Source organism: Xylocopa sonorina, chromosome 7 (assembly GCF_050948175.1).
Source record: "Xylocopa sonorina isolate GNS202 chromosome 7, iyXylSono1_principal, whole genome shotgun sequence".
Taxonomy (NCBI): Eukaryota; Metazoa; Arthropoda; class Insecta; order Hymenoptera; family Apidae; genus Xylocopa; species Xylocopa sonorina.
This window is the reverse complement of record NC_135199.1, coordinates 8,537,332-8,563,647: the sequence shown is the minus strand read 5'-3', so window position 1 is coordinate 8,563,647 and position 26,316 is coordinate 8,537,332. Positions and strand designations below refer to the sequence as shown.

At 34.4% G+C, this 26,316-nt stretch overlaps 3 protein-coding genes across 4 annotated transcripts; 2 read left to right on the top strand and 1 right to left on the bottom strand.

Moving 5' to 3' along the window:
* Positions 1 to 961: 961 nt before the first annotated feature.
* Positions 962 to 7,491, bottom strand: Glo (heterogeneous nuclear ribonucleoprotein glorund). Of its 2 annotated transcripts, none has more exons than XM_076898182.1 (9): positions 7,368 to 7,491; positions 6,614 to 6,881; positions 6,319 to 6,462; positions 5,510 to 5,648; positions 3,188 to 3,360; positions 2,873 to 3,066; positions 2,673 to 2,792; positions 2,495 to 2,594; positions 962 to 2,405 (listed from the first exon to the last, which is right to left on the bottom strand). In XM_076898182.1, exons 2-9 carry the CDS (start codon positions 6,870 to 6,872, stop codon positions 2,320 to 2,322), a joined length of 1,215 nt encoding a protein of 404 aa, XP_076754297.1. In that variant the 5' UTR covers positions 6,873 to 6,881; positions 7,368 to 7,491; the 3' UTR covers positions 962 to 2,319. The 2 variants fall into 2 exon arrangements, with proteins under 2 accessions (XP_076754297.1, XP_076754298.1); XM_076898183.1 differs by having other exon boundaries at positions 6,614 to 6,891; positions 7,368 to 7,489.
* A 456-nt stretch (positions 7,492 to 7,947) lies between these two features.
* Mats (MOB kinase activator-like 1) lies at positions 7,948 to 11,503 on the top strand. Its single transcript, XM_076897644.1, has 5 exons — positions 7,948 to 8,333; positions 9,477 to 9,643; positions 9,726 to 9,953; positions 10,024 to 10,187; positions 10,276 to 11,503. The coding sequence occupies exons 1-5, from the start codon at positions 8,320 to 8,322 to the stop codon at positions 10,354 to 10,356; spliced, it is 654 nt and encodes a 217-aa protein (XP_076753759.1). The 5' UTR covers positions 7,948 to 8,319; the 3' UTR covers positions 10,357 to 11,503.
* Positions 11,504 to 21,459: 9,956 nt separating this feature from the next.
* Positions 21,460 to 25,663, top strand: LOC143425699 (fatty-acid amide hydrolase 2-B-like). Its single transcript, XM_076898700.1, has 11 exons — positions 21,460 to 21,471; positions 21,547 to 21,726; positions 22,445 to 22,664; positions 23,295 to 23,512; positions 23,614 to 23,725; positions 23,863 to 24,017; positions 24,218 to 24,355; positions 24,440 to 24,535; positions 24,597 to 24,764; positions 25,116 to 25,298; positions 25,374 to 25,663. The coding sequence occupies exons 1-11, from the start codon at positions 21,460 to 21,462 to the stop codon at positions 25,476 to 25,478; spliced, it is 1,587 nt and encodes a 528-aa protein (XP_076754815.1). The 3' UTR covers positions 25,479 to 25,663.
* Positions 25,664 to 26,316: the final 653 nt, after the last annotated feature.

The following is a 26,316-nucleotide window of genomic DNA, read 5'->3' as shown; positions in this document are numbered from 1 at the left end:
AAACTTGCGCGTTAAATTCTGCCCTCTGTGATTTAACTATTTGTAAACATGAGACGAGATTTTAAATTAACCTGATTCCAAAATCATTCTGCGACGGACAAAGCAACGGTATTTGTATTTTATTCCACAATTCGGAGAATCCAGTTTTCTAAACAATGGTGGAAAACACGGGGATGAGAAATGTTTGTATACAAATAAATACGAGATGTTTTTAGAAATAGCATATACACGCGTGTGTATATAGCTATACATATGCATATGTAGATAAAAGCTGTATCTATTCTATACAGAATTGAATAATGATTTTAAAACAGGTGTTCAGCATTTGTTGTATCGTATTAAATGACACCCACGAATGAGGAAAATGTATTTCGCACCGATACAAACGTGCATTCGAACGTAACTTTACTTACATTTCATGTGGAAAGGTACCGAACTATCAACTATAATTCTATATCTTTCCTTTAGGATCCAACGATATCAGCCATCGAAAGTAAATTGAGATAAGACCAATCTTCGTTAATGGGACACTCGTTCGTGTGTACACTCTGTTCAGCTGGGAGTATTCATGTAGCCACTTGCATCTATTTAAATTCGAATTCTCTGATACGATGTCCCATACTAAATTATAGAGTTATTTCTTTGTACGACGGTAATTTATATGCATCAGCTTGCTTCTGCGGATTGAATACGATTTGCTCCTTATCGGGTAAAGTTATTTCGTCGGTGAACATTTACAAATGTATAAACGATGAGAATGTTCTTATTTTAATGTATATGGTAGAGTATAGTTTGCAAAGATATAATCGACGTTAATCTTCGTTTTGTTAAGAAAAAAATTGAAATAAGTACAAGTTTATCCAAGAGAACATTGTACAATGAGGAATCCTTTAATTATGAAGATAATATTTATTGTTATATCTTATAAAACACAGGTCACATCAAACATACGCCATTCCTATTAAAATTTCATGCATAATATAATTTATAAGGATACATTTTGCCTTTTTTCTTTTTTATCTTTTAATAGAGATTTGTTTCTTCCTCATGTACAAAATATAACGTCCTAAATGAATACAAGCATTCTCGCGTTGTTTACAACATTCACATCCACAATGCAATATAAAGAGTATTTCTATCTCTTTTCGCTAATGCACAGTGAAATATTATATGGATCTTTATCTTTTATCAACCCATTAAGGACCGTCATTGCCCTAATGCAACATCCGATTTGCAACTTTTTTAATAGATTAACACCGCTGAATTAGGTTTGAAAAAATTGCAAACGAAATTTAGTCCTTCATGGATTACCGATATTCTACACGGAAACTTGTAAAGCTAAACACGTTATAGGTGAGCATGACTCGTTTGAAAGCAATTACATTTTTTCATAAATGCCAGAAATGGAATAGCCCGATATGATTTAATTACACACTGAATCATTTAACATACTCTTATTTATGCGAGACTTTTAAGTTCGATACGCGACTCGCTTGTCATTTAGAATAGTTGTATTCGATAGAGTTAGCATAAACTATGTAAATGTAACTTTGAGTTATTTAGTTAAATATATTACAATACGAATTATAATCGCTTAAGTGTTTTTCGTTCAGATATTAACTAACTATATCTTGGTACGATTGTAAATATTTGTATATCTAACTCTGTCGATAACTTGTATGTAGAAGCTGTTACGTAATTTATAAATATGCTTATTCTCTAATATTAGAATTTGGAACACTTTTGTGAGGTCTTAATGAATTAACGGGTGTACAACGCGTCGAGAAACGAGATGAAAAAAAGGTATTGGATTACTTTCGTGACTTAGATTTTTACAATATAATAAAATTACACTAATCATTTTGAAAAAATATAAATTGCATTTTATGATCATTCAAATTTATAACTGAAATACATGTCACAGCAACAGTTTGAAAAGATGATCTTTAATATAATATTCAATGAGTTTTTCGGACACGAATGAAAGTGTGAAAGATGAAACAAAATTATAATGAAACATGATTAATTAAATTCATGCCTTAAACAAATATTTAACTAATTTATGTTCATCTATACGATATTATTATTATAAGAACTAAACATAAGTTTTATACTCAATTTATAATGATATATGTATATATATGTATGTATATATATACTTAATTCATAAAACATAGTGGAACAGCAATAATCAATGTCCTACTGAACGCAATACGGAAACGAAACTTCATCCTTGTATTATTGTATAATTCAGTGTGATAAAACTTTGATTTGCGAAACGTTTTATCGTCGATAGCGTAAGAAACGCGACATCCGGCCTCAAAAACTATTGTAATTACTTCCTCCTAGCTGAGAACTGAAGCCTCTGTTTGGAGAATATCCGGGCCTGAAATTATTGCCCAGTCCTAAAAATATAAATATTTCATTAGCATATGGTTATCAATAATATATAAAAAGGATGTAAAAAATTGACAAAATTTATCAAAAACCATACCTCCGCAGAAATTACCAATACCACCCAGAGACATTCCACTTGAACCACTAGTCGAATTTAGGAATAACTCAATATACCTATGAGACATGTGACTTTTGTCCTGTAATGTCGTAATAGTAATTATAATTTAATACGTAAAAGTTGTAGACTGAATTGAACTGATATTTGTTCGACAAACCTTGGACATAGCTTTAACAGCCTCTTCATGAGTCGCAAACTCAACATCTGCTTCTCCGGATGGGCGTCCACCATTTTCAAGAATAATTCGAACATTTACTGGTTCGATAGGTCTAAAGAACTGAAATTACACAACAATATCACGTTATAGACAATTCAGTGAAATCTGATATATCTGTTCAAATTCACCTGGACACTTACATCGGCTATGTCTTGTTCGGTAGCTTTGAATGGTAATCCGCGCATGTGTATACTGTGCATTCCGGAATTACCACCCCACGTATCACCACTACCTCTGAAATTTCCACCCTTCATGTCCAAACCACCACGCATTCCCATGCTTCCTCCGCGTGAATCAAAGTTATTACCGCTTCCCCATGGACCACCATCAAAGTCTAAAAAAGATATTAAACAATGATAAAAAAAAAAAACATTATAAGCTTTAATATAAAACATTGCGTTGTTTTAAAAGTAAGCATCTGAATACTTTTCAACGATACTACAAATTCGTAATACCTCTGTTTCTAGAACCTCTGCTGTTGTTGCTGAAACGATTCATCCCACCGAAACGGGCGCCGCGGTCATAAGGAGCAGGTCTTTGATTGAAACCACCCATTGGACCACCCCGCATTTTCGGACCGATACTAGCGCGTACTTCGGATAAACTGCTTCGGAAGATTTCGATGTACCTGTTAAGATTGATATTAATTATTAATATCTTTGTATGAATTATTATTGCCGCTCGTATGGTCGGCTGCCTTCTCGAATAAGAAAGAGTTCAATGCAAAAATATGAATGAGCACAAAAAATCTCAGACTTTTAAAACGGAGAGAGAGAAAGAGAAAGAGTGAAAGAGAGAGAGAGAGAGAGAGAGAGAGAGAGAGAAAGAGAGAGAGAGAGGGAGAGAGAGAGAGAGAGAGAAAGAGAGAGCGGTACAAATAGGAAACACGTATATTAGAAATAAACTATATTTGGGTAACGAAAATAATCGCTTATCGTACTGACATAGAAAGAAAAGGAAAGAAAAAAATGAAACAGAAAAACGATAAGTGATTTGACGAAAAAATCCATACTGAGAGTTTTGTAATGGATTAATTGTTCATACTACACCTCCGCATATTTATTAAACCTGTGTGCAGATACCCTCCCTCGGTGACATTGCACTTTGATGAATCTTATGTCACCCTAGCCATTGAGATGTTGATGATCCTCAGGTATATGACAATTACAATTGCACTTTATGCAATTCAAGATAAAGAGAGACAAAAAGAAAAAGAAAATGAACTGTACACACAAGTATCGAGAAGCGATATACAACCAAAATGAAAAAATATTTTGAATTCAAATGTTTAACAATAGACAGAAAAAAAAAGCTAAAATGATCCAAGTTAGCGTATCTTGTAATCATACTACCATGACAATAATATCCGTGCATTTAATCAGTTGTATGTTTCAACTATTTTGTATATATAGTGACTTATAAAAGGAAAACTGTGCAAAGCCTTTTTGAGCTTAAATTATTATTACACATTATTTTTTTGCATAAAACGTACAATTGTGCAATTGTCAAACAGATGTGCCAAATTAGATCGATGATTACTACCTCTGTAGCGCCCACCCATCCTGGGTTAGCCCTACCCACCTCCCATGGGATTTGGTGACGATGTAAGGGGGTACCTCCCGCCCGGCACCCACCCATAGGTTTCAAGTTGGGCCAACAGTACTTTCGCTTACGTACGACTAACTTCCTTTTATTTATATACGAAGAGAAGCAGTTTCTTTATGCAAGTATTCTCTACAGTATAATATGTAAAGAGAATGACGAATACAAATATATGCGAATTAATGGATACAGTTTGGAAATATTTATTGCATCACATAAATATTAAAACGTGTTATCGTTTATATTTATCTTAATGTTAATATTAGGAGAATATCATTAAGTGAGTTTTATTTTAATATTAAGTGCTCGCAGTGTTATGTAAATATTTCCAGTACTGTAGATACCATGTCAAATTATTTTTCCGCTGCATATTTTATTTCTTTGTTTGTTAAATAATAAGTAATAAAGAAACTGCATCTGTAGAGGAGAAGGACCAAATATGAGATAGTATCCTAATATAAAGTACCCCTAAAAATTTATTCTCTAGTTAATTTAATTCAGTTTAAAACATAAAGAGTTTTAGTTATGTATAAATCATGCTCTATTATCTGTTAATGTATGCAAAGCACTCCTTTGAATGTATTCCCTTGAATGTATGATTCTAGTATTAAAAAGTATTCTTGCAATTTATTATTAAATGTTAGAATTAGCTTATCTTAATACAAGGCATATTAAAGATAATCTTATATTAAAGATATTTTTATTATATATATAATAATAATATATATATCATTATATATTTTTTAATTAAGCTTATAGCTTTAGTTTATCATTAGTTTTATATTTATCCTACATGCCACATCAATGAATCTAGCTAACTTGAAATTGACTTCTGAAAGTGAAGATGAAAATGATACAGATCTTTGAATAAAAGACAGTTCTTCTAAAAATGATATTGTAACGGAAAATAGTTTAGGCACATCTAGAAACATCCTATCTATCACTTGAGCTAAAAGGAATAAGATAAAATTATTATAATTGAGCCAAAGATTATGACTTGTTGTTTACAAATGTTAAAAAAATATAAATATCTCATAATTGGGCCCTTGCCTCTATATAAAAACTCGTTCCCACTATTTACTAACAAAATTGATATACCTACATGTACTACGATCATAAAATGATATTGAAAAGTCATAAGTATACCCAAACCCAGCTATGCGTCAGTGCCCCACCTGTGTCCTATCTTTTCCTTGTGTTTCTGCAGAGCGCGCTCCGCAACATCTTTGTTAACAAATTGAACGTAAGCCTCCCCAGTACTGCGGCCCGTGTAGTCTGTCGGTAGTGAAATCCCGTTCGGCAATATCTCCAACCCTGACCCACACATAATCAAACAACGACATTGTAGCGTAACGCCCATTATTAATTAATAGTATCTTCAGTTTATTTAAAACCCTTATACAAAGAAGCAATATTTTAAATTATCCACTTTTGCACGTTACGTGCAAAACAGTTCACGTTCTAAAAAACATTTTTTTTCTTAATCAAATTAAAAAAAGAAAAAAATGTTTGCTCACGCCTAAGTTAAGAATTAAGTTACTTCTACATCGGAAACACAAATAGATAAACAAAATATATGAAGCATATGGAAATTATAATGAACGTATCTTTTCCTTCTGTTCCTAAGTTCTATTAGGAAGTTGTATAACATAGGATATTTCTTTCTCAATCTTAAATCTTAACTAAGGCCATCTGATGATTACAGAAACACAGGGACGCTGCTTGGGACGGACATAAAACTAATGAAATGTTAATACTCTATTATAATGCATATGTAATATAATCATTAGAAGCATTTAGTCCCTGCGGTTCAAAATTTCTATCGATCAACAAAAATTAAACTAGAAGGAAATAATTTAAAAAAAAAAAAAAAAAGAAACAAGGAGAGATTGATCACCAACGAGGTAAAAGTGATTTTCTAGTAATATATAGCATATTAAAAAAATAGATAAAAATACAGGTTTGTATGTGTGGTATAAAATACCTGAGAAAAACTGCGCTATCTCTTCTTTGGAGCAGCCAAACGGAAGACCTCGTAGTCTCACACAACCATCATCCATAGCATTCTCTAGGTTCAAACCACTTCTCTTGACAACCCACTCCATTTCCCCTCTTTTTGCTTTAAATACTACAATAGAAAAACATAGTCCAGACTCTCAATAATTTTAATAAAGCTTATTTGGCTTTCTAATGTAAGTAATTAACATGAGATAAATAATACAAGCGAAACTGATTTCCATTGTAGCTAAAAAAATTTGGTATCGAAAAGTTTAACAGACCTTCTATATAACGATGACCCATGTGATCTCTGTCCCGTTTACAAGCTTTCTCGATGTCTTCGGGTGTGTCCATTTCTACGTAAGCCTCCCCACTTGGACGACCTTCTCTCGACATAGTCATATGAACGCCGTTTTTACCGTTTGAAATAGAACAGTCACTGAAGAACTTCATAATCTCATCAACAGTAGTAGACCACGGAAGTCCACGTAACTTGACAACATAGCCTTCATCATCGTGATCTCCGCTTCCGTTTGACATAGTTTCAGCCTAAAAAGAACTATATTATGACTTACATACATACATCAAATTTCTTCTTTGTTTATATCCTAAGATTTTAACTTGAATAACAATCAACATTGTCCTATTTCCTTTTTTTTTATATAATATAAGCGCATCACTTAATGTCTTTTGTATCAGATATTAATTACATTCAGATATTATTGTATCACATTTTAGGCACCTAATAAATATAAATAATAACAACGGTTCGAGACTCCGAAGGTCAGGTTGAATATAATAAAATTATTAAAATTGTAAACACACAATCATATTTTATAACGTGTTGCTATCGAAATCATGAAAGAAAAAGGTATGCAATAAAAAGTATAACGTTTTTACAAATTAGCTACGAAAAATATTCAGGAAAAGACTTCCGACCGAAGGATATACACGAGAGGTAACATTGCAATGTTCAGTTTTATGCGAGCAAAATTTATTTTTTTCTTAAATTGCGAATATTATACTTGTACTTACGACTTATTCGAATAATAGTTTATAAATTGCAAGAAATTAAAAATTAAGTTTTATTGACAGTAAACGTTCAAGCAACACCACGCTCTACCAGATTCCCAGCAAAATGGCGTTTATCTTAACGGAATTTAAGGCTTGCTTACAAGTAACATTTAAGCCCATTAATATGGATGGTATATTCGAATTTCTCGTTTATCTGAACACATAGAAACAAATAACTTATTTAAAATGCTCGACTTATTAATATAATACAGGCTTGGAAAATATTTTGGATACTTCATATCTTTCGAATGAGCCAAAATTGAGAACGCAAATGAATAATGGTAATTTACGAACACGCTGCCGTATAAAATAAAAATGTTTTACTAATCTGAATAAAATATTCAGCTCCTATAGAAATTTCAACGCGATCTATTATTTAATAATATAAAGAATTAAATTGAATTAAATGTAGTTGTACTATCGATAAAACAGCTATTTCGGTGTTCGTAAACTCATTCGAACGTTATACGTCGCGATATTTTTTACCTACTATATCGATCGTGTTGCATATAGTGAAACATTTAAACTATAGTGTACTTAAATAGCATATCGGTGCGATTTACCATATATTTGTAAGGGATTAGTGGAAACTGCGAAATGTTGTAGGGTGATAAAATTTCGGTGAAAAATTAGAAAGTACGTGTCTACGGTCACGTCTGGGTAGAGGTCGTGACCGAATCTAAAGAAGTAAGATCCCGTACGGCAAGGGAAGGATTGAAGTCGAGGTGATCGTGGAAAAGGTAGTTGACAAAACGTCTATCGTACTGCCGCGGGATAGTGTGTATGGTAAAGCGCGAGAGGAGTTGTTTCGAACGAAACGTCGTAGTGCCTGATATCGTCGAGAGAACCGTCGACACGTGCAACCGTGCGGCCGTGAATCGAATTTCCCCAACAGGTCATCAAGGAGCGCACAATGAGCTTCCTATTGTAAGTATTTTTTACCCCGCTTCCAGTGAGAATCGACTTTTACCCGGTGATACGCGTCCGCCTCGCCGAAATTCCCCGTCGAATTCGATGCGCTGCGCGAAACAAACCCGTAGATCTACCAAGCTTTTATTCGTTAATCGATCGCTCGATATCACACCAATCCTGTACGCGGATGACAAATGACAGCGAAAAAGGAATCGATGATTTGTTACCGCGAACCGGTCACGGTGGGAAATAAATATTGACAGAAGTCACGATTCCGCGCGAGTTGCTTTTTTAACTAATTCGGACCCACGGTCTGATATGCTCTTCAATTCATATGCATTGCTATCGACCAATCGTTGGATACCTAAAAATAGCGCGATGCCATAATTTCTTTTAAAAATTCTTCGTTTTCTGCGTGATCCCTCTCTCTCTCTTTCTCTCTTTCTCTCTCTCTCTCTCTCCCTCCCTCTCTCTCTCTCTCTCTCTCTCTCTCTCTCTCTCTCTCTCTCTCTCTCTCTCTCTCCTCTCTTTCTCGGCCCTCTATTTCGTCGTTGCTTTCACCCATGCTCCGTTGTATGCGCGCATATTCGTCACACGTTAAATTTATCGCCACGGGACACTTCTTATCGCAAGCGATTACACCACCAAAGCAGAATTTCTTTTTGCGCCGCTCCCGATATCACAATATTGAGAAAGCACTCGATCGTAATTGCGATCGATCGATTCGTCACGCAGCTACCCCTGGATGCAATTTGGCTCTCCTGTAGATACTGCATTATTTCAGCTCTTCGATTTCCCGATATCTGTTCTGCATCGATTCTTGTTTTTATCCTTCAACCGCTATAAACACGAATATGATTTAGAATAAAGTGTTTGTAGTTTGAATATATATATAGGCTTTACGATAGGCTTTTACGATATACAGGGTGTCTCAGAAGTTTCAAAATGTCAACATATATATCTTTATTTTTAGTTTGAAGTACCGTAGATCTTTATCGATACCAGTTTGATTGTGTTTGAACACTATAATGTTGCTTGCGCTTATTTCTAATTGTAGAATATAGAATAAAGTTTGTTGTTTTGGAAAGCTTATAGGACATCCTGTATAGGAACTTTAGATAAATAAATATTCAAAAATATTTTTACAAATTCCTTAAGCGGAAGCAGGTCTTCAAAAACCTTTAAACCAAAAAAGAATATTCCTGAGGGAACTCATCAATATGACTTGATGAAGCATGCAGCAGCCACTCTAGGCTCTGGGAATTTGAGACTTGCGGTTATGCTTCCAGAAGGTGAAGATTTAAACGAGTGGGTCGCAGTAAATAGTATGTATAACGCAAGGATATTGTTATGTTTTTTCTTTCTTAAACTTATAACTATTACAATCAACTTTTATACCTGTTTCAGCTGTTGATTTTTTCAATCAAATCAATATGTTATATGGTACGATCACAGAATTCTGCACAGAAGAAAGTTGCCCTATAATGTCTGCGGGACCAAAATATGAATATCATTGGGCTGATGGACACACTGTTAAAAAGCCAATTAAATGTTCTGCACCAAAATACATTGATTATTTAATGACTTGGGTGCAAGATCAGTTAGACGATGAAACTCTATTCCCTTCGAAAATTGGTCAGTTACATTAAGATACTGGATGAGATATTGTTTTATTAATGTACTTATCAGAGCTTTTATCTTTCAGGAGTCCCTTTTCCAAAAAATTTCCTGTCTATTGCTAAGACAATACTGAAACGATTATTTAGAGTGTATGCGCATATCTATCATCAACACTTCAGCGAAGTGGTACAACTCGGCGAGGAGGCTCATTTAAATACATCGTTCAAACACTTCATATTTTTTGTTCAAGTAAAAGATACAAAATTAAAAGTTGTAGTATAGTTTCTGTTACTCTAAAAGTACTTAAGTATTTTTTAAAATCTTAATGGTTTTACAGGAATTCAATTTGATAGAAAGAAGAGAATTGGCACCGTTGCAAGAGTTAATAGAAAAGTTAACGGCGAAGGATGCCCGATGAATAATCTCAATTATTGACCGAAACCTCCTCCAAAGAAATCTCACCCGTGCTATCTTTTCAATGAACATGTAACTGTACATGTTAATTCAACTAACCCAATTCATTGCTAACGCGATATAGCCTCGAACCAGAAGTCATTGGTATTATAAAGCATAATGTATTTTGCTAATTTACAAAATCAAGTGACTAGTACACGTATATTTTATTGGCAATGATATAGCTAAAAAGAAAAAGATCATTTTGATCATTCGACTGATCGATTAAATAACGCTATTATTAAAGGGGTGAGAAGTGATTAATGTAGACTTTTGTAAAATAGTTATGCACATCATAGTACTCGTTTTCTTTTACATCTTAAAAGAAAAAAGAAAAGTGTTGTTTCTTAATTATTCGAGATGTTTCATTGTGAATTGTAATTTATTACGCGTAATGAATTTTTATACTTGAAAGATTGAAGGAACAATTAGCGTGACTCGTGCGCAGGAAGAAATTAATTCATATCGACTATATATAGCTTTAGAAAATGTTCGAAACAACGATGATACTCGATCTTACGTTACTATTTCTTGTCGTTTGCTATCATTTTTCGAATTCACGCGTATTATGCAGTTTCGTTGTAAGTTTTGAAAGGTATCGTCAGTTTTATAAATAGGAACTTTACTACGTGGTAAAATCCGAAAATAAAAATGCTCCTGGCAGCATTTTTCTTTTTAACTCACGACAATTCCGTGAAAACGTTCGATTTTCAATTACTGATATGAATTGAAAAACGACGCGTGATTCAATTGTTTTGTATCATTGCTAAATTACGCATTGTTGGTAGACATGAACGTTATTAAGTTAATATTACGCTATTTACATTAGACTTCATACTGTGTAATTAGTTTAGATGATTATTATCATTGCGTTATGCGCTTCAAATAGAAATTATTTATAGCGTTAGGACTTTTATACGCACCATACATTTTATCCTTTATACGAGTGAGTTTATGAGTCTGCGCTATTTTAGGAAACATTATACATTTAAGCCATTTGCGTCCCGTTACTGGGAAAATTTTCTTTGCATATTTCATTTATTAGTTCATCTTAAAATCGCCTCCTTTTTCTTCTTCTTTCTAATGCTAGAGAAGAATTTGTATATGCATATATATATGCAAAAAGATGATAGCTATTTTAGTTTTACAATCGAAACAAGTTTTGAAACAGTTTAGAATTAATTTGATAGATACAGGGTATCCCAGGAAGAACGCAAAGGGCAGAATTTTTTCGTATAAATAACGATAAACGTGTGACACGCATGTATAGTTACTGTATACATGCATTCATTGGTTTATTTCGCTATTAAGAGATCGATTTTGATATATAATGATATCAAATAAGACATATATTCGTTTATATAGCACGTTCAGCTACAATACGATAGTTTTCTCGCTTATAGAAGAGATCAGAGATGTTAATATATATACATATATATTATTATAAAGTGCTTATTGTTTTCACATGCGGCGAATTGCACCAGTTGCATACGATTATTTAGCGCCCAGTGCAAACGAACGGGTTTTGTTGCACAATTTTCATCACGCCGTTTAGCAGTATGTTGAATTATATGAGGATACGCATACGAGCAGGGAGATCCATAACTAACACTATAGATACTAAATGCCACTATAGTAGCGCTGTCCTTAATCTAGCATTTTTATAATTAGCCCTTTTGCCATTATTAGTCAGTTCTCCATATTCTCTATTACACTTTTACCAGGTATTACTTTGTATCATAATGTAAACGTGATGGAAAGTATAACTGCAAAGTATAGAGCATGTTGCTTCATATTTATATCATATTTATAATGTGTGTATGTACGTAAATCTGTGCACGCGTGTGCATTAATTTTAATTAACGCTACGTCCTCGTTAACGAGGACGACAAAACCTGCTCGTCTGCACAGAGCCTGAATGGATACATTGTACTCGCTTGTAATTAATAGAAGGTACTCCTCGAACGGTTTCTGTTCACACTCTGTGCCCTTTGCTGTGATTATCGGATTTTGCATTTCCGCGTAATGAGCTACATTTGCGTATCGAGGAGTGATTTTTTTTTTTTTTAAGTAAGCTTTCGCGTTGCTGTTCAGGTAAATGGCAATCGTTTGAATAGAGCAAGATACATAGATAGTTAAGAAGTCTTTGCATGTGATCATGTGACATGCGTTTGCTTTCAATGGTCTGGACTGTTTTGAGACAAAAAGACTCCTGAATTATAAAGAATACAAGTGGAAGTGCACAAGCCCTGCCTGTATTTTTTTCTTTTCTTATATGTATACATATTTATTACGCACTCTGGTTCTATTCACGATGTAATTTGGAACTTGTAACAGTACTACAGTGCATCTTTACATGGCCTAAACAGATTACTATTTATCATACAATGACTCGCATCACTAGCGATGAACTCCGTAATGAAATGAAAATATGAATTCACAGAAATTTGCTGGAAATTGTATCCGTTCGAACAATTTTTGATCGTGAGTTCGTACGATAAATAAATATGTATCGGCCACAATTATATTCCGTTACATATTCCAAGTCACTTAAGGAAAATATAATACTAGCGAAGTCATAAGTAAAGATAGAGACAATCTTCATTACTGCAATGTCTTGTACAAATTTTCTTATTACATTCGCACTACAGTGATACATGAAAGGATACATATGAAAAATTTGTCTCAGAACAGTCGTAATTTTATAATTCAAGGAGCGGATGAGTTAGGAATGAATGGAATGCAGGAGGCATAGTGATTCGATTCTATGCGAACGCATGTTCGCTTGGATGGACATTTCTCTAAATCGCGACGGAGACATACGTTGTTCACGTTCGAGACGAGCGAAAAGAACAAAGCGTTATTTTTTTATACGGAAAAAAAGGCGTCTTCGACCACTTGACGTGTACCAATTAGATTTTTCTGTTCGTCTCTTTCGCGTTAACATGTAACGATCAGATCATCCGTATAAGGTTGTTCGATGTGATAACATATTTGGATCAATGAGAAATTTCGCGAGGTCCAGGACTAACATAAATGTATTTTATTATAAACGACGTAAACAAACTATAGCTTTCGTAACGTGTAACTTATTTATCGACAGCAGGAATGGAAAAGCGAAGTAACTACAGAAACGAGATGGAATATACTCTGATGGAATAAACGGTGGACAACTCAAAACAATCTCTCCCGTGATGGTTTAATAGCGCGTTTCTCAGTGTAAAACGAGTATAGATAAGTAACAATAATAATGGCTCGTATCGACGTTGATATTGTATCCAGTACTTAAGAGGACCGGAAGAGTTGTACCTTATAGAAAATGAAAACTTTTCTCATGGTAGACAATTTCATCTCTCTTTCACTTAACAATTATCTCCACAATTTTTAAGTTAGGGAGCGTGTGCAGGAATGTCGTTTTATATGGAAGAAAATCGTTTCAGACTGAATGCTAGAATGCTGAATGCATAAGTCCTTTGGATTTTGGACGTAACATTTTTTTATTAGTTGTTTATAAAAAGTATATTTATATGAAGTTTTCTTAGTATTATTTCTTTTGATAATAGATAAAAGGAGAAAGCACTATTGAACTATTCTGTTATTCAATTTATTTGTTGTTTTGGCATTCAAATGGAAATTTAAGATATAATTTTTTGTTTGAATCGATTCAGATTATTTTTAGGAAATAATTTATCCACAAAAATCGTTATTTGTAAAAAATACCAAGTGTTATTTAATGTGCGTGTCGGGTCGATATTGATCTGATATTCTTTTTTCTTTTTCTTGTAAATGCACTCGAATACGTTTACCTTACGTTTTTGAGTAATTTCTTACGCAAAGATAAAAATGATTTTTCTCCTTTATACATAAATAAGATACATAGACGCATAAAAAATGAGTCTATTTCTCTTTAAGCTTATACTCGTTTTCTGCTTTTCATCTCTTTTTTTTTAAGGAGGTCATTTTCTCTTGGTATTGCTGAAAGCCTTTCTTTTTTACATGATCGTTAGTTGAAGAAATTTGCATTTGTTTCAACATCATATTTTTATTTATTTTACTTAAATGCAATCAAATGGAAGAATATGCAGAAGTGAACAGTAGGAATAAATTGAGTAAAGTATATTTTGAGAACTTTAATCAATTTCCCGATTGCTAAATTTTTGTTTATGCAACGAGAGTTTACAATTGCTTCAGAATAATTAGAGATTACTCGCGACAATTCTTCATATAATATTCTTTTCTTGCATTATTTACACATTAAACTTTTGTATAATTTATATATTATGGTAATAAGTAATGTTAATTTTCGAATTAAATACAAGACTATTCGTGCTTTCAGAAATACCAATTGCTAACTCAATATCTTAATGACGTTAGTGATAATATATCTGTGCAATGTAAATAATATTTTTCTCAAATAAACAAAAACTCACGCGTAACCAGGAGCATTGTGTTATTTTTGTTTTTTTGGTAATATGTACTGCTCTACCTTGATTACAAAACTTGACGCTATTTTGCGATGGATACACATGAGATACCATCAATTAATTCACGGTGTACTTATACTCTTCTGTTTGTCAACCGAGTAGGCCGCGATTTATCGCCTACAATTTTCTGTTATATCATCGCGGTTTACGAAATTAGATCCGATCGGCAATAAACACCGTATTTTGTAAATACAATCGAACCTTGTAGACGTAACATTAATATACGTTGATCGTGTGATTAACACGAATAATTTGCTTGTGCATTAAACATTTAAATCGCCTGTTTTATAACTCCTTTCTTTGTATGGAAATGCAAATAAGAGAAGTCAGTCTATGTTATTCAACGATTTCTCTGAAAAAATACAGACAGTAAACGCGAAGCAAATCACGAAGTAAAAAAATATGTAAATACGTATACAAATTTGCAGCATTAAATGCATACTTCATATTCGCACAGTGCAAAGAACACTGCTTGATATGTTAATTGCGCTATTGAAATCGTGTAGGTGCTTTTCCACATGATCGACAAAAGTAATTAGGATATGAAGAATGGACTGTCCTTCAAGTGCAATAAGCTTTCCTAACAAACTATATATACACATAATATTTAAGTCATTGAATATTAATTTATTAATTGGCACTCGAGTAGAGGATCCATATAAACAGTAGAGTGAAAGGAAAATTCTAAATACACGTGAGGAAACCCCGAATTCTCACACGGAGGACTCCTTCGTTACTTTAATCACGTGTGTCTATAAAGAATGAGGTAACGACCAAGCGCATTTAAAGAGATTCAGCCGCCCCACTTCACAAGCAGTAATGAAAACGGTTTTCTTCTTTTATTTGTGCGTATTCATTAACTCGAGGTAGTTTAGTAGTCATCACGCGGTACTGAATTTGTTTGAAATCATAGAAATAACTAACACTCACGAATCTAAAGTAAACTGTTTAAATAAATTAACAGTTAATAAATTAAACGGTGCCGCTTTAAAAGATACTATTGATAGAGCTTATTATATATTGCCAACAGACTCATGGTGACATATCCTGTTAACACCTGGAAAGATAGTCAGGTAATTTATTTCAAATACTTCACAATTAAATCGATAGTTGATAAGAGAACGCTGAATACTTGCCGAGTGAGTATTGTCCCCCGTTTTTGGTGTCTTCTTTTTTCTTGGTAACTTTACAGCGACGAATGAATCAGGTCGGAAGTGAGGCTTGTGAAAGTGACGGAGAAGAACCCTGTCGATCCGTACCGTGAATTCAGTAGTTGAGAAAGTTACGTCCGAGCCGATAGTTTTCCGTTTCATTCTTATCAGCCTGTGAATCACATTAAATTTAGGAATTAATAGGGTATAGATTAGGTAGGAGTAACGAGTTTTCCTTGTCCAATTGTGAGCATTACAAATTTGTATCTCGCAGCTAGATTGAGAAAAAGTGTATAATAATAATTAACGGGGGACCATTTGTGATTGCGAATGAAGAACGTTCAACATACGTGCAAGTATTCTTGGTATTTTGGACGATAAAGGAAAGAATAAGCTGCTTTGAATAAGAACCTTTTCAATCTCCCATACATTATATATTATTGTGTAATGTTTCGATAGCTGGAAGGATTTCGAAATCTCAGATTCTAATTTGAGGAACTGAAAGAGTGGAGATCGAAGACTAATGAGGAACTGCAGAAAGAAGCTGCGCTGTAGTCGAAGAAGAAAGAAAGCATTTGCGGTTGCAGGGTTGTACGCATAATTGATTAGCCAATAAAATACAGTAATAAATAAGTATAATATATAATAAAAGTAATAAATACAGTAATTAACCGATCGTGAGATTCTTAATAAGGTCAGAGAGTTGTAAATATGAATATACAATATAAAATACAAAATAAAGGATTGTGCGAAGGGAATTGTCGTAAATAAAGCTGTGCAATTGAGAAACTGGGAAAGTTGATTTCAGCAACAAAATTATTAAGTAACCGAAGATTGTACCATAAGATTGTAATTTAGTTCTTGCGAATTCAAAGGCCACGATTCTACGATTTAAAAAAACCTGAGAAAACAGCAGATATTGCGTTCTACGTATGTGGTAATAGCACAATCAAATCCTTTCCTTTATCGACTAAAATAGCAGATACTTGTACTGGTTCTTTGGGCAACCTTTGATTTATTGCAGCATTTCCGTTCTAATCGTAGAAGATTGGAGCGAAGAAATCGAACGAATGAAAAGATATAGAGAGTAGACGTTAATGAATTCAAGGTCTAGATAATCGTGTCTATCGACACGTGTTTAATTATTATCAACTGAAGAATAAAAACTATTGCTCTTTTTAGTTATAAAAATATTTAATTTCTATAATGATTTAATTTCATGCAAACGAACGCTATCCAATTTGTGGAGAACGCATTAATTATGGAATCACTCGAGTACAGTAGATACGTGATAACACACTCAAAGAAGTATTGAAACCAGAAAATATTGAGCTAATTTTTTTTACTTGATTACTGCTTGATCACTGCAGGTATTTAAATCATTTATTATTAGCTTCATTTGTCATCCTACCTAATATATTCCATTAGTCTATACTAATATAGCTGTTTATTTATTATGCTTCCATGATATGCACATTCCTCATTTTTGCATTAATGATTTGTGACCTTCCCAGATGCAATCAATACCTTATTACTTGACTAGACAGATAGTCGACTATATACTTAACTAGATAGTCGAGATTCTCAAATACTCTCCAACATTTCTCAAACACTTTTACTTATGGTCCTTCCTTAATTTCTCTTACACGCGTGTAACTGCATTCATTAGCACGCACGATGATACAAGTTTAATCAAACATTTCACACACGTGCGTGACTTGCGTTTGCGTACACAACTGAAACACAGTGGTGGTCCTTGGTGATTGTGGCGTGCAGATAAATCATTACAAAGGAAGATATTCACAATTCTGTAACAAAAATGCCAACGTGCAGATTAGATGCTTGTTCCAAAATAAAGAACAAACTATACTTAATAATATGTTCACATAATAATTCGTAGCAATGAGAAGACAATGGAATTATAATAAAACCCGATAGTTATCCTATGCAACGTATTTGTGCAGATCGCTTTCCTAAAACAATCAATGAAAATTTAACGTCCAAAGTATTGTAGCTTTAAATAATTTTAGGAAAGTATAGAATTGAAAAGTGTTTAGCATTGCTATGTACCAAACAATTATAGACGAATGAGTCACTCTTCTTGTTTGTAAATTTGCAACACGTCGTATGCCAAGAAAAATACTTTAACCCGACTTTCGAAGCGTTAGGAAGATGATGTCCAATCGTTGTTCGCCACGAATTCCTTTCCTGATTCTCGATGATAGACGGAATAGTTAAAATCTGTCAATAAAGAAGCAATTATAAGTCGTGAAAGACGCAAAATGCGAAGAAGAATTTTGTTTGAAAGATTGCGCGAAGAAGAAAACACGTGGAAAATATATAAGAGGAGTTTGTTGACCGATAACGATTTAACGAATATTGATCTTAACTGTAAAATAGAATTTTGTTAAATCTGATATCTGAAAATAAAACCTCGTATTGCACATGCTATGTGACCCAGATTGGAGTAAGCACAGTGGCCTTTAATTCTTAGTAAAGGCAAGCTGAAGAAAGAGGTCACAATAGACATCCTCCAGCTTGAAGTCATCGTAACTGCGATTGTTGCAGCAGTCTCAAACCGGTTTTTATCGCTCAGAGTAGGAGAAGACACTACTTGAATGAATAAACAGAGCACAGAAGTTTTTTGAACGAAACTTTCTGTGGAGACAAACAACTGTTTGGTGAACGACGATAAAGCTGCTTGGAAGAAGTTTCTTTTGAAGATGTTAGAATTTCATGGAAGAATATTAGTCAAGAGTACGAAGAAATGGATCAAGGCTAGATATAGAGCATTTGATAAGTCAAAGGGCAAATTTTATGTAAATACACGAGGAAGTAATTAGAATCTATACTTAGAGGCATTAAAAAGTGACAAGTAACGAGTGATCGAAATTGATAACCCAGAAATGTAGAGTGATTGGACATTATAACGGATGGTTTATGGTAATAGAAGATATTAAAGGTTTAAAAATAATTTTGTTTCTTTAAAAAAATGAATAAATAAAAGAAGTTCACTTTAAGCGAAAACACTTCAAACGTATAGCGTATATAAACATATAATATGCATGGGATTCATTTTGTACTTCAGTATTAACTTCGATAATTTATTACCTCTAAACTCGAGACTAATTCAAACAATCTTGACAAACGTCCATTACGGCAAACAAACGAAGTACAAAATCCAAACGATGGTCCATCGTCCAAGCCACTTGGCACCTCAAACGACAAACGATAGTATTTTAATGAAGGTCAATTATTGTTCCAACATCGAACAAGATTTTCATTTGATTAAAACATACTAAAACGGCAGAGAAAGGTCAATTACATTCGTTGGTTGGTGGCTGAGGGTTCATTGATCGAATTAACGACCACGTTGGATGTCACTGGTTTATATTATTAGGATATCCATAATAATAATAGGGGCTACAGCTTCCTGCAACTACACAAATCAGCATAGAATTACAAAATAAAATAGATAACGGAAATTTAAATGAAACTCTTTAAATATCACCTGACAAGATAAATTTCTTAATTACTTTCTTTCTTTCCATCGTTCTCTTCGTTTTAATCCTTTCTTATAGAAAAACAGCCGTTAAATTGTTACACTCCCTTGGTAGTTTATTGTTTCAGCTTCTTCGAAAACAAAGGAAGTATAAAAGACAATTCGACCGCGCGAAGATGTTAAGGATACAAAATTTTAGTCGCAGTAACGAGAGCTGAAAGTACCTTTCTCTGCATCGGTGCATTAAAAAATTTCCAACTGTTTCGAAATGCATAACACTTTCAAAGAGAGCCTAACGTTTCGACAGCAGTTGCTAATCCATTAGGTAGTTACCAGTCGATTCTCCACTTGGTAGCCCTCTGGGAAGATCGTCGAGAATTTTTGCGAAACGCCCCACCATCGGAGATTTTTCATTTAAGAATGCCGTACAGGTACTGAGTCCGTTTAGTCCGCGTCGTGACTACTTATATCGCGTACTGCCGAAGAGAAACTTGATAGTAACCATACAAACATGAATTAATTAGGCTGCACTAGTAGCTTCTGAATTACTATAAATAATTTCAACCAATCTCTAGTTCTCACTTCGTTCTTCTTTTTGGATTTCGTATCTTCGATACAGTGAGATAAGTAATTTCAATTTCGTAGAATTTGAAATATGCTTGAGACCGTAAATCGTCCGATAGAATCAACAATATCGTGATATTTGTGGAAAGTAGTTGGCATGAGGAATTGTTTTTGAGGGCCAATTGAAAAAAAAGTTAGTGCATACAATTGTAAGAGCCGACATTAAGTCAGTTTTGGACGCCTGTTCCACTCGAAGATAACGAGAATCATGATAAAATGCGGTCAATGAGCAACGCCAACTTAATAACACACGTGCTGGTTTAAGGAGACATCCGTTAAACAAGTTACATCGCGAATGTGAGGAATTTATGTGAACTGTATTTGAATAAGTACACGCTAAAAGAGGAATCATGGAGTATCTATTGCGCGCCTTACCTATTTTATACACCAAACTTGTAATTACTGATCTGGTGAGTGATAATGATTCAAGCAAATATGTAGTACATTCCTAGACAGCCTAATCTTCTGATAATAGTCGTTAACCCATTGGGTTCTTGCTACTGGATTCTTAGTTTGGCGATCCTCTGGGAAGATCGTTTTCCCTTCCTCATCTGAAATGTGTTGAAGAATTTTAATTACAAGAAAGAAGTAATAAAATGTCGCTTAAAAATTATCAGCGTCTTTGCTGCGTCTCTTACCTTCGAAAAGAGATTATTTTTAAACGAACTGAGATTATTTTTAAAGACAGTAATAATTTCAATTTAATGACTAAAGCTATATAATGAACCCTTTGGCTGTGGCAGACTTTGAGACGCACAAGTCGTACCATACGGTAGGATGTGCATCGTGAACAGTAAAATTTTTCGTTAGACCATTGTTTGATTATTAAAGCGAACATGTTATCTAGATTATCATTTTACGAAATCGAACGAGCACCGTGAGGAATCTCCCTAAAGAATTGGAACCATCTCACAAAATTCTTTTTCTCGAATTTTCAATTATCACGCGAGAGATACTTCCGTCTCTTCGTCATATTTAGACTAATTCCTCTAGCAAAAACTGTGTTAAAATAGTGTTAATTAACTTAGCGGTAAACTGTTATTACGTTGAAATTTCCCGTGGTGCTTGAGAAATTGGATCTTAGCTTCGTAAGAAATCACAATTGTAGTTATATTCCGATGTCTATTAATCGTGTTATAATGCCAGATGTAATACGTTAATTGTCTTACGAATTCCTGCTTTCGATTGATCTTGGTACTGCGATGGACTTTAGATTGTCATTCGACTTTAAACTCTTGAGATTACGATGATCGCGCACAAGCGCTCATCAAGCTCAGAATTTGAATATATTTTTCTCAAGCTTTTCTATGACCTCTAGCGTTAAATCTTAAACATAAAGATATTCTATTTTCTGTTAAAAAAAAATATGCCTTTTCGTGGATTTTTCTTTGCAGGATACGATGTTACTGATCATGCAGAGGATATCAAAATTCATGGTTTTGCTGCTAGGCTTCATAATGCTGCCGATTGTAAAGATACAATATTTCAAGAAACAACGTCGGCTACCACCAATTAAAAACAAACTATTGTTGATTTCAGCTACCGAGATAGCACAAAAGATTCGCAAAAAAGAGGTGAGCAAGCGAGAATATAATACACCAGGAGTTCCCAACCTTGTATGGGCACACGTGCTCCCTCGGAGCTATTTACATGCATCCACAAAGTGTCGAATACTGGCGGCTCGTGGCTGATATTAATGGGGGTGTTGCTCTAGAAAATTTCTAACCTTCGAGAAAGAAAATTCATTTAGAAATTTGATAAATTCCTTTAAAGAACAAAATCAAAAATTCTTTACTCACTTCAACCTAAATTGTTACCTCCTTGATCTCTGGATGACAATTAAGGAAATTTCTCTCCATTGCAAGCACTGCATGTGCATTTAGCCTTTCCGAATTCATAGTGCTTCTTAGAAAAATTTGTATTCTTCTCAGTTTGTAAAAAGAAACTACCTTCCACCAGCACGCCAGGATCGACACTCTCCTTCGCAGCCTCGCGCGCAGCTTTACAATTGAAACTGCGGAGCGCACAGTTCTATACAAAGTTTTTTGTATCTTTTTCATAAACTGGGAGATGGTTACTGATGTTAAGCTTAAAGATTATATATTGTACAAGTATAAAGAAAGAATTAAGGAAAAAAAAACTCGTTATATTGAATATTATTGATAATAGCAAGTGGAATTATGAGGTGCTGCGTTGCGTCACACAAAAGGTTGAGGATTCCTGTAATACACAATTAGAAAAATAATTCCGATCCCACTATAGTATCGCATAATACTTCCTTAATATACACAGGTCAGTTGCGAGACTGTGATCGCTACTTTTATAGAAAGATGCAAAGAAGTGAATCCTATTTTGAACGCGATCGTTGAAAACCGTTTCGACGCCGCGATCGAAGAGGCTCGTAAAGTGGACGAATTTATGGCGCACACTACAAAAACTGAAGCGGAGATAGCTGAAGAGAAGCCTCTTCTTGGTGTTCCCGTAACTGTGAAGGAGAGCGTCGCTGTTAAAGGTTTCTCCGCTTGTATCCCCGCTTATTTTAACAAAATTTCAAAGTATTGATCAAAATAAGTCGAATAACAGATGAGTCGAAGATACGTGGAAACTTTCGATCCTCGGATATTAACGGAAAATAAATAAATGCGAAGAAAATGCGAGCAATCATAGTATCATAACTCCCACAACCGTGAGAACATTTCAGCACCGGTTCATCAACCGACTTACTGTACCGTTGATTTTACTCCTGCAGAAAAACACTTGTTCAAAGACTTGTGCAACTCTCTTTCTTCACCATTTAGTTCCGAAACGGGTTGATGTCCGAATAAGTATACTCTTGAATCCATTCGAGGCAATGCCGAGAAAAAACCGGTTCCAGTTTACGAGATCAGTTTGTTCGCATCGCCTGCAACGCGTAGGAGAGTTCCATATTGCAATATATTCGAGATGTCTCGCATATTCCTTTCCCTTCGTTTATTTTTATCACGTGTATACTTTCTATTCTTCTTTTTTCTTCAACACCTTTGAAGCTGTAATTGACACGCATCTAATTAATACAGAGACAATTGACTTGTTTAGATTCTATAAAAAGCACTTTATCAGACACTTGTTTACCACTTGTTTGAACCGACACTAACATTTCCAGGGATGTCTAACGTGGCTGGCGTGAAAGCACGAGGTCCATACAAGGCAGAGCAAGATGCAGCAGCTGTAAGCAGGATTCGTAACGCAGGTGCCATTATACTTCTTGTTAGCAATACTCCTGAATTCTGTACATTCTGGGAAAGTTATAATTACGTGACTGGCGCCACTTGGAATCCTTACAATTCCAAGAGAATAGCTGGTGGTTCTTCCGGCGGGGAGGTTTGTATTTTATTCTCTGTATCGTGTTACTCTTTTTTCATCCTTGACAAGTCTGCTTTGAAAAGTAGTTGCCATCAAATTTTTACCTTTCTCTGCTTCAGGCGGCTCTTTTGGGCTCTGCTGCTTCTCTCCTGAGCATAGGGTCGGACATTGCTGGATCAATCAGAGTTCCAGCGTTGTTTTGCGGAGTTTTTGGTCACAAACCCTCAGGCCGTATGTTTTTGCATCAACCTGGCTCATTTTACACAAGCGTAATTTGCACAATCACAAATAAGGACTTTACATTTTTCACGCGACTGTTGTCCAATTACGAACAATTAATATTTATGGTGCTGATAAATATGCCGAAGGTTTGGTTCCTCACGAAGGCCACTACCCTAGTTCCACTGACGAAAACTGGCCACAATATTTTAATATAGGACCCTTGGCCAGATACGCGAAAGACCTGCCTCTCATAATGAAGATTCTATCTCAGCCAAAGAATCAGCATCAGTTTGACCAGAAGGTGGTTTCAGTTCTTCTTTCAGTCATATTTCATTTCTCTCGAAACTAGAAACCTTTTTTTTGATATAACAAAAAGTTTATCAGTATTCAACAAACTTCGAAGATCGCACCAAGGCTCGGACGATACTAAAATATCTTCGTAACTTTTACCATTTTTATTAGTGAAATTAAAAATCAATAAAACAAAATTTGGCACTGTAGATATCGTTGAAGTCGCTGAAGTTCTTTTACATGGACGTTTGTTGCCCTGGGACGCATCCCATAAACGAAGACACGAAAATGGCGATTAAGAAGCTACAAGCGTATATTGAAACGACGTACGGTGTCGAAGTACAAAAGGTACGCCTATTATTTTTAATATTATTTGTATATAAAATCATAGTGTTAAAAATCGAGCTACCCAGTATGCAAATATAATTCTAGGCGCACTTGAAGGACATGAAATTCGCGTTCGACATAGCAACATATAGTCTAACGCAAGTGAATGTCGACGATATCAGCAAAATAGCAAAATTTGTAGTAAGTTCCTATAGTGAACGTTAAAAAATTCTGTAATTAATTCAATCTTGTAATTACGCAGGACACGAGTAAAGCAATACTGGAATTTCTGAAATGCCTTGTCTACCTGTCACCCTATACATTGTCGACAGTCGGCTATGTCTTACTGAAATGGATTTGGAATAAATTTCCAAGGATTTATGGGCAGAAGATAACTGAAAAGAAAATATTATTAGAAAAGCAGTTTCAGGTAAATAAGTTTTGGAAGTAGTAGTGGGGGGCTCGTGTATAGACACTGTGGAACTGCAGCATTCCCTATTTCCACTTGATATTATCGATAACATTTAATATAATGAGCCTTTTTCTCATTAATTCTTTCTCTATACTTGTACAATATAATTCTCTACAATAATATCTCTGTACAATATATAAAGCGCAAACTTAATGTCAATAGTCATCCCCCAGTTTATGAAAAAGATATAAAGATCTTCGTACGGAACTATACAGCAGCTCCACTAATTTTAGCCACGAGCCGCCACTGAAAACTAGGTAAAAAGGGAATAAACTAGAGGTGCAAATTAAAAGGACATTCCAATTTCAGGAGCTTCTAGGTGAAAATGGTATACTTATCTACCCAACCTTCGTGTCACCACCTGGCTATTTATTTCAGTCGTATTCACTGTGCATGGATTACACGTACGCGATGATTTATAACGTGTATGGAATGCCTGCGACTCACTGTACAATGGGACTCAATAAAGAAGGATTTCCTGTTGGAGTTCAAGTGAGTATAGCGTAAAGGAGTAAAAAAATACAATACATCATTGTTACCTTAAATTGATTTTATACTTTTGTATAGATTATCGCAAAACAGGGCAATGACCACCTTACCATCGCCGTAGCTCAAGAAATAGAGAAGGTCTTTGGTGGCTGGCAAGCCCCATCGGCGTGTAAACTAGATTAACCTTTTCTTGAACGGACATTAGAAACTTAAAATAAACACTTCGGTCCAGCCGAACTTCAGAACAATCGCAGTATTTGGTTCATAACGGGTTTTCGATGCTCTGCGGGCATTTACAAAGCGATACCAAAACAGAAAGGATCTCTACAAAATACAACATTTAGCGAAATAAGATAGGATAATAGCGAAGCTGCAAAATATTAAATATATAGGGAGAAGGTTGAAGAGAAATACTTTTCGATTTTGATTGTATAGTTCTAAGTATGAGTTGAAGTCTAAATACGAGCTGATTCAAGAATTGAGTTATGTTTCGTTCGAGTAAAGTGAATATAAGTGAGATTTAAGTGAAATTATAATTAATGAACAAAAAAAATTAAGTAGAACAGATGCAGACTAGAATTTGTTATTTATCTGTATTGCTTTACAGAAAGCTTCAACCTTGAACAAGTTTGTATTAGTCCATACTTAGTCCTTCTCTTCTACTGAAATATGTTCCAACAAGTTTGATCCTAAAATTATTATTGCCAGCATCTTGCATCGAGAAACGTTGGAATATTTTGAACAAAGTACTTGACATGTTGATCGCAGCTTAATACAACGATACTTTTGTACATTTGAAACTTCTTCAAGAAATGTATAATTCTTATTTAATTACGTTTATTTAATAATTAAATCCCTTTCAATTCTCTTTATTTATTTCACCTGATTTTCTTTTTCGAAAGCGTTTCTGGAAAAGTGATAAAATACAATGCATTAAATAGTGTATATATTTTTACATAGTATGATGTAATAAAAATATATATTTGACAAGTGGGATAAATTTTGCATCATCTCTTAACCA

Bases quoted from the DNA above. Each gene is read 5' to 3' on its own strand.
- Glo (XM_076898182.1), bottom strand. From the start codon at position 6,872: ATGTCAAACGGAAGCGGAGATCACGATGATGAAGGCTATGTTGTCAAG. The intron at 6,463-6,613 runs GTCTGTTAAACT...TTTCTATTGTAG, and splicing joins GGGTCATCGTTATATAGAAG to TATTTAAAGCAAAAAGAGGG. The intron at 3,067-3,187 runs GTATTACGAATT...TATCTTTTTTAG, and splicing joins CAGAGGTTCTAGAAACAGAG to ACTTTGATGGTGGTCCATGG.
- Mats (XM_076897644.1), top strand. The intron at 9,644-9,725 runs GTATGTATAACG...TACCTGTTTCAG, and splicing joins CGAGTGGGTCGCAGTAAATA to CTGTTGATTTTTTCAATCAA. The intron at 9,954-10,023 runs GTCAGTTACATT...TTTATCTTTCAG, and splicing joins TCTATTCCCTTCGAAAATTG to GAGTCCCTTTTCCAAAAAAT.
- LOC143425699 (XM_076898700.1), top strand. The intron at 24,018-24,217 runs GTGGTTTCAGTT...TTGGCACTGTAG, and splicing joins AGCATCAGTTTGACCAGAAG to ATATCGTTGAAGTCGCTGAA. The intron at 24,765-25,115 runs GTAAATAAGTTT...TTCCAATTTCAG, and splicing joins TATTAGAAAAGCAGTTTCAG to GAGCTTCTAGGTGAAAATGG.